General features: G+C 50.1%; 1 protein-coding gene across 1 annotated transcript in view; it reads right to left on the bottom strand.

Moving 5' to 3' along the window:
- Positions 1 to 6: 6 nt before the first annotated feature.
- PXDC1 (PX domain containing 1) overlaps positions 7 to 8,209 on the bottom strand; it is a 17,698-nt gene continuing 9,495 nt past the window's right edge. Inside the window, exons 4-5 of the mRNA XM_008588471.1 lie at positions 3,577 to 3,688; positions 7 to 146 (exon numbers count right to left, since the gene is read on the bottom strand). Of these exons, the coding sequence (XP_008586693.1) occupies positions 29 to 146; positions 3,577 to 3,688 (230 nt within the window). The 3' untranslated portion in view covers positions 7 to 28. The remainder of the gene's footprint in view (positions 147 to 3,576; positions 3,689 to 8,209) is intronic.

The raw sequence follows: 8,209 nt of genomic DNA, 5'->3' as shown, positions 1-8,209 counted from the left end.
GACGTCAGGGGGGGCGGGGCGGAGAGGCTCAGTCCAAAATGTCCGTCTCGAAGGGAACCAGGTGGTAATAGGACAGATTGGTGACATAAGCGGCGGGGTCGTCAGCATCATCCAGCTCCGAGGTGAAGTCGCTGCCGTTCTCAAACCTGCAATCGGAGAACACAGAGGTGAGGCCCGGCGAGCCCAGCGCGGGCCGAGGACCTGACACAGCAGGCCGGGGCGTGGGTCCTGTCACGGCCTGTGGGCGCTCTGCTCGCTCCGCCCCGGGGACGCCACCCCCGCTTGCCCAACCAACACGGAGGAGGCTGCATCCGTCCCCTCTTTCATGGGGTGACGCCTTTTCTCCCTCTCGGCTGGTGCAGGGCCTGCCTTGTGGCAGGCACCGCGACAGTAGCAGAGATGCGTTGGTCCGGGCTGCAGCCCGACTGCGGCTGGGACAGTACACGCGTGACAAGGGGACTACGAGGCCACCAAGGTCACGGAGGAAGGCTCCTGCCTGCGGGCAAGGCTTCATCGGGGTGCGCCTGCCTGGGACTCTGAGGGACCCTTTGGTTGTGGGGAGTGGGAACTTAGGGGAGGCTATGTACCCCAAATGTAAGGGGCATAACCCCCTCCTGACACTGATCCCCCATGAACTGGAACAGTTTCCATTCCCTGTCCAAACCAGATGCGGCCTCCGATGCAGGAAAAAGAGACTCAAAAATTTTAAAAATGTGTGAGAAAGAAGCGCATGAAGGACATTCTCCCCAGGAATGGAAACCGAGAGCTGCTCATGCCATTTCCATTTTCCTCAACCTACAGATCAGTCCAAACAGGGTAGGACGAAAAAGGGGGGGAAGGCAGAGATGCGCCCCCACACTGAGTGCACTGTGCCGGATCCAGCTGACCCCTGACAGTGGGGTCACGAGCAGGCTTCCTCTAGAGGCTACTGCAAATTAAAAGGAGAGGAGGAGGGGATGGCAGCTTTAAAATGTTTGGATAGAAAAGGCCGCAGAAGAGGGTTTTCCTTTAGCCACAGGAGGCCTGGCATCTGCCTGTGCTCACCACCCGGGTAGCTCCAGCTGTGCACAGAGCTGTGCGCAGCCTGTAGGCAGCTGTGTCTCTTGGAGACTAACACTCCAACTTCTTCTTAGAGTATTAAACCTCTTCTTCCAAACCAGTGTTGGAAGGAACTAAAGGAGGATGCAGGCGTGACAGCAAGGTTCAGGCAGCTTGAGTGCCACCGAAGACAACTGGGTTAGTAAGGAACTAAGGGGGGATGCAGGCGTGACAGCAAGGTTCAGGCAGCTTGAGTGCCACCGAAGACAACTGGGTTAGTGCACAAGGCATCCTTCCGTGACCTCCCGTCCTGTCACCCCTCACCTGCCTGACAGCCCATGGAGTGTTAAAACAGATTGCTCTCAAAAGACACACTGCAGCCAGACCCAGCTCCGGCCACCAGAGAAAACCCAGCAAGCCTGAGTCTGGAATCTCCTCTAAACGCTCCCCTGAGCCACTCCAGGGCTCTTCTGGGATCACAGAGACTTTCCCTTATGCTCTCTCCCTGGAGCAGGTGGCCTCGTGTTCAAGACTTGCCACTCCTACCTGTGCAGAGCCCTGGCCCAGCTGAGATAGCCATGCCTCTGCTCTGTCTTGCTTTTCTCTCTGTGTTTCTCCTTAGCTCAAAACTCTCGAGGCCTCTCAGAGACAGAAAATACTGTGGTGTCAGAGCGAGGCCCCTGCAGCAACTGGTAATGAGCAAGGCTCTCCTTCTGTCTTCACCCAGACATTCCCTGGCCATGAAGCTAAGGGACCTCTCTTTCCCTTCATCCATTAACGCTCATCACCCCTGCACCTCCACGGTGCCAGCCTGTGAGCATGGGAATGAACAAGTGGACTATATATGGTGGGAGCGACACCACAGGCCTCAGGGCAAGGCACACAGTGGGGTGAGGCAGGTCCAGAGGGCCCCGCCCCTTATACCACCTTCTCATTGAAGGACTCCTCACTGTCCACCCAAGAGACACTCTGAGAGCTGAGGAAGTGGGGGCTGCTACCATGGGCCTGACAGGGATCCCCTGTGCTTGGTCACAGAGCAGGGTTCCTGCAGAGGAGGCTTGAGCCCCTGCTGGAGCCCAGGCCCACCCTGGGTCACAGTGTCTATTGCAGTGACTGGCCTAGATGTGGGTCTTGGCATGTGCTTTTATCTGCTTCTGTGGGGGTCTAAATGGGCAGGGCGGGACTTGAGGCCCCCTGACACCTCATCATCCCCAGGCTGTGCTGCTCACAGGCCACAGGGGGGCTCCTGAGCTGGGCATGTCACTTGTCATCTGTGGTCTTCAAAACGAGGTTAAATCACTTCCTGAGCTCACACAACCAAGAAGCCTGGATTTGGCCTCAACAGGAAACAGAAGCCAGTTGTGACTTCCCCTCACACTGTCTGGCGACCCTGCTACCCAACAATTAGCGAGGAGATGACTAAATGAGAGCTAAGGATGCAGGTGGCTGTGCCTCACGGTGTCCCAGGTGTTGGGGCTTCTAGAGCAGTATTACTGTTGGGGGCTTCTAGAGCTGTATTACTGTTAAAAGTTCTCTTATCACAGGTGGAGAGAACAGAGAGGCAGTGGCATCTTTNTCCTGCAGAGGAGGCTTGAGCCCCTGCTGGAGCCCAGGCCCACCCTGGGTCACAGTGTCTATTGCAGTGACTGGCCTAGATGTGGGTCTTGGCATGTGCTTTTATCTGCTTCTGTGGGGGTCTAAATGGGCAGGGCGGGACTTGAGACCCCCTGACACCTCATCATCCCCAGGCTGTGCTGCTCACAGGCCACAGGGGGGCTCCTGAGCTGGGCATGTCACTTGTCATCTGTGGTCTTCAAAACGAGGTTAAATCACTTCCTGAGCTCACACAACCAAGAAGCCTGGATTTGGCCTCAACAGGAAACAGAAGCCAGTTGTGACTTCCCCTCACACTGTCTGGGGACCCTGCTACCCAACAATTAGCGAGGAGATGACTAAATGAGAGCTAAGGATGAAGGTGGCTGTGCCTCACGGTGTCCCAGGTGTTGGGGCTTCTACAGCAGTATTACTGTTGGGGGCTTCTAGAGCAGTATTACTGTTAAAAGTTCTCTTATCACAGGTGGAGAGAACAGAGAGGCAGTGGCATCTTTGGCTCCAGTATCAGACACATCCTTCACTCCAGAGCAGGGCTGCTGGCCAGGCTGTGCCCATGAGCCACAGGGACATGAGGCCAGTGTGTGTACAACACCTCCCCTGTCCTAGGAGACCAGGCCCCTGAGTGTGGAGGCACGTGGCCCCCCCCAGCACAGGGTGCTGGGCTAGAGACAGTAGAAACAAGGCCTTGCGACATCTTCTAAATGCCTCCTCACAGCTAGCGACCTGGTCTTCCCACAAGGTTTACAAATCAAGCTCTCACCAAACTCTAGAAAAAGCAAACTTTAAAAATAAGTATCCAGATACTGGCAAGGGTTGCTGGGTGCTTCTGGGCACATCCACTTCCTACCTGAAGAGCCGGCATGGGCAGGGAGCCCAGCATGGCCCGTTCCTCCTATAAAACTACATTCAGATCAATGTACTTACAGATGCTCAGTCGGATCCATGCCCAGGTGTTGGTCTTTCCCATTGGGTATACTGTTGTCGATAACTATTGTTTCTGTATTTGCCAAACAAAATCCATTGGACCTCATTATTTCTGGAAACCAAAGCAATAAGGTAAGTATTCGGAAGAGTTGGAGGTTTTGAAGTTTGGGGCTTATACCAATCTCCCTACTTTCCCCTCCACCCATAGATCCCTTTCTCCTCCACACTTCAAGATACTCGCTGCTCCAGGGGACCCACTCAGGAGCTCTGCCCTGCAGACTCAGGGGCAAAGGCCTGCAACCCCGTGTGGGTTGAGAGGTGTGTCTCTCCCCACAGAAAGATGCTGGGTGCTCTCCCCATGGGTTTCAAGGTGGGGTGGAAAGAAAGAGCACTGGGCTTACGGTCTCTGACTGAGACCGACCTATTGCGCAGAGACGTGACTCTGCACAGGTTACCCCTCCTCCTGGGCTGCTGTGAGGATCAAATGACATCAGTGTGTGTTTTAAACCAAATGGGTGACTTTCACTTTTTTGCTTAAATCTACATATAAATTGATTTTTTTACATTAAGCACAGACTTTGGTAATTGAGAAAAGCCACCAAATAAAAATGACTTCCTGTATCTATACTGATGGATGGCGTTAGCTTGTGTGGGCTAGGCCAGGTGCTCATTCCTGGCTGCAGGTCGTGTGACCAGCACTGGGGTTGGGAGCCTGGGCACTGCTGCTCAGCCCACAATGAGCTCCTGGGCCTGAGGACCCACTCTCCTCCACTGGAAAATTCCAAAATTGTATTAGATAATCTCCGAGGATCCTTCTAACTCCTGAACCATGAACCCCTGCATTCCATCACGTCATCCAGCCCACGTAAGCATAAGAAGCAAGAAGTGGCTTGCCTTTCTTCTACTACCTACAGTAGGCTTTGCTTAATGTCCTGAGGGACTGTGTTTCCATCCCTTCCCTCAGTAGGTGAACAGATCTGGGAGCACTACCAGCTCTCCCTGACATTGAAGTCCTGGGCAGCCAGCTCACCTCCCGATCTCGGCTCCTCCTCAGCTGAGCCCCCAGCTCAGGACCATGTCCTTTGTCAAGTCAGGCCCTCTATGGACCTCATCTTAAAAGTCACGCTTAAAACACACTCCAGATACCTGGTGCAGTCCAAGGGGTTATCATCTTGTCCGCAGTGTTATTTGGCATCTGATGCCTTTGTGGTTTGGGGGGTTGTTTTCTTCAATTTTTTCTTACAACTTACCATATTAAGATTAGTTTATTCCCGCATGTGGCTTTGCTTTTTTATAATTGAAATTGTCACTTCCTATTTCTAAGCATAGAAATGGTTCTCGGCTCTTTGAATGTCTTTCCATATGAAGACAATTAGGGAAAGTACACAAAAATGAAGAAAAATAGACGGTTTCCTCCTTGTTCCCATAGGATCAGAATGATGATTCATCAATCAGATTTGCTGAGTGATTGCTACAATTTCCACCTGACTTTCTGGAGAAGGAGCCGCTCAGGTTTCACGGGGTTCTTGAGCCTGTCCCCATCAGTCATGCCCCACGGGACGCCTGCTGGCCACCCCCCCTGCCTGCCTCCCGGCACCACCTGGGGGGCCTGCAGGTCCCCAGAGGGAACTCTGCTCACCACCGGGGCCCACTGCAGATCTAGGTGCACAAAGGGCAAAAAGAGGGGGCTTATTAAAGTTTGACTGAATAGGCAGACTCTGAAAATAGATTAAGATTCCTCCACTTCTCAACTTAAAATGTGTGACAGCACAAAATCACTTTAGTATTTCTATAACTCTGGCCCAAATCTGTCTATATCAAGAGGCAGAGAACACCGTGGGGACCCTCCATACAGCCCTCACCCCCCTTCTCCCTCCCCTTTGCCAAGGGATGGGGGGACCCAACAAATTAAATGGCACTGCTGCAAATCATTTCTGAACAAAATTATGAACAAGGGTTACCTTGCATACCCAATCTTTCTTAAATTTCAACTTTGGAGCTCTAGGATGTGGAAGCTTTACCAATCCCCCTCCCCCACATATATTTGCAACAGCATTGCTTAATTGTCTACCAAAAAAAAGCTTTTGTGTACATAAACATGGCTTAGCTGTTTGCAAGGCAGGCTGGGCCCTGGAGGACACTATGGTATGGCTGGTGCCTCCCACACGGACTGCACAGCCTCAGGCCCAGCCACAGAGAAGCCATGGTCAGACTTAAGGTGTTTTCACAAAAGATGGTCCCTGAGAAGCTCCAGTTCCTTCCTGGGTCCTTCTCTGCTCTCAGTCAGCTCCAGGACCTCGGATAAGCTAGGGCAGGCCAGGCTATGTGGCTGGCGGGTTTACAACAACCTTCGGAACATTCATTCCAAACTCTGGTTTGGAAAGGATGGTTTATTGAAAAGCAAATTGTCTTTTAACACATACACAAGTATCAGACCATGGCATACTTTAAATCTAGTGAAACATATGTGACTTTTAAATGTCTGTGCTAGTTGGAAATGTAGCACAGCTTCTGCAACTGTTTATATTTGGTCACTTAAAAAAAGTCTTATGTAGTACAAATTAGTGGCTGTCCAAAGTTTAAAAAGAGAAAAAAAAGCATTTAGCACCAGAAAGTCTCTAACTGTAGGGGCCACCAGTTTAAGCAGATCTTCTTGCCAACCCAGGTAGCTGTGTCCTTTTTCATCCATGTACACACACAACAGCAAATGCTTAACTGGGAGGAGTCCCACTGTGTCAGTTTGCACAGGAGGATGGTGTGGACTGTGGACTTGTACCTGCAAGGAAAAAGTGTCACTGAGACCCATGGTTATGGGACAATAAGGGAGGCTGAGGTGTAACAAGGTCCTTCGCTGTGTGCCTTCGACGACAGCATCAGCAAGTGTGGAATGTCTGCACTGTGCAAGGCTGAGTCCCCGGAGGGGCACTCTGAGGTGGGGCTGGTTCAGACTTCAGTTCTGCTACTTAGGTCTGGGCAGGTTATTCTGTGGCTCAGTTTCTTCATCTATAAAATGGGAGTAACAGTAGCCATCCTAAAGGCATGGGTGTAAATTAATGAGATGATATATGTAAAGAACCTCACAAATGTGTGGGGGCGTGCTCAGTAAACAGTCATTATTATGATCATTGTTAGCAATGTCTTCATATCTGTTATGATGTGAATAAAAAATAACTGAAAGAAATTTTATGAGTAAAGAAAAATTATAGCATCTGAAGCTTATCTTCACACATACTTAAGATGTGAATTTCTTAGAAGTCATTTTAGTACCTACAGCAAAAATCATGGACCAGTTTCACTACTTTATTCCATATATGACTGATTCCATGAAGCAGATCATATTCAAGCCGCTTTTTTGCATTCATATTTTTTACACAAAGAAGAGCCCTGCTTTCTTTTTTTTTTTTTTTGACTGGTATTGCAACCCTCCACATGGTGTTGTCTGCACCACGCTCAGCCAGTGAGTGCACTGGCCATCCCTATATAGGATCCGAACCTGTGGCCTCGGCGCTACCAGCACTGCACTCTCCCGAGTGAGCCACGGGGCCGGCCCAGAAGAGCCCTGCTTTTACTGTGTCTTATTTTTTTAAATTTTTGATTCTGAACTAATTTTAGAATGACGGGAAAGTTGCAAAAACAGTAGAGATAAAGTTCTCTCACCAGCTCCTCCTCAGGTTGACATGTCACATAACTATGGCACATTGGTCAAATCTAGGAAATTAACATTGGTACCACACTGTTCAGTAAACTCGAGACCTCCTTCACTCGAGGTTCACCAGGTTTTCCTCTTATGTCCCTTTTTTCTGTCCCGGCTCCAATCCAGAATCCCTTGCTGCACTAAGTTGCTGTGCGTCAGTCAGTCTTTCCTTGCCCCTCATGGCTGTAACAATTTTGAAGGTGGCCAGTGAGCTATCTTATTGAATGCCCCTCAGTTTGGACTTGTCTGAGGTTTCTGAGTGATCAGATCGAGGTGATGCAGGATTTTGGGCAGGAATCCCACAGCAATGGTGCATCTTCTTCAGTGAAGCATATCGGGGTGTGATGTTGACAGGTCCTAGGACTATGCTAGCCTGGACCACCTGTCTAAGGAGGCTTCTGCCAGGTGGCTCCACAGTGAGGTTACTGTCTTTCCCTTCGTAGTTAATAAATATCTTGGGGGAAATGCCTTGAGACTGTGCAAATCTGTTCCTCCTCACGCTTTCACCCACTAATCTTAGCATCTATCAGTCTATGAATATTTTTTGCAACAATGGCCACTGGGCATATTTGCCTAATGGTGAGCTTTCCCATTTCTTTAACTGCAGCTATAAGTCTTCATGTGCCCCACCAGCCACCGGCTCTTCACTTTGCTACTCCATTTATTCCTTTTTTCAGCAGACATTTAGTCTCAGCCCTGGAAGTGTTCAGAGTGTGCCTTTCTTCCCTTTCAAGTCCTCTCTCCATTATATTTTTAATGTACTCCAGCAACAGAACAAAACCCAAAGCAATGTCTTTTTATTAATTGGCTAACTGGGTTCTCCCTGTACAGTAAAAATTAAGGTTGACATTGTAGAGATGCCAGATTAAAGAAAAAGTAAGGTTATAATTCATTTCCAGGCTCCCTAAGCCTGAATGATCAGATTTTATGGCTGAAATC

The sequence above is a fragment of the Galeopterus variegatus genome, unplaced genomic scaffold (assembly GCF_000696425.1).
Source record: "Galeopterus variegatus unplaced genomic scaffold, G_variegatus-3.0.2 Scaffold4856, whole genome shotgun sequence".
Taxonomy (NCBI): Eukaryota; Metazoa; Chordata; class Mammalia; order Dermoptera; family Cynocephalidae; genus Galeopterus; species Galeopterus variegatus.
Note: the sequence above shows the minus strand (reverse complement) of the source record. Positions and strands in the feature narration are given on the sequence as shown.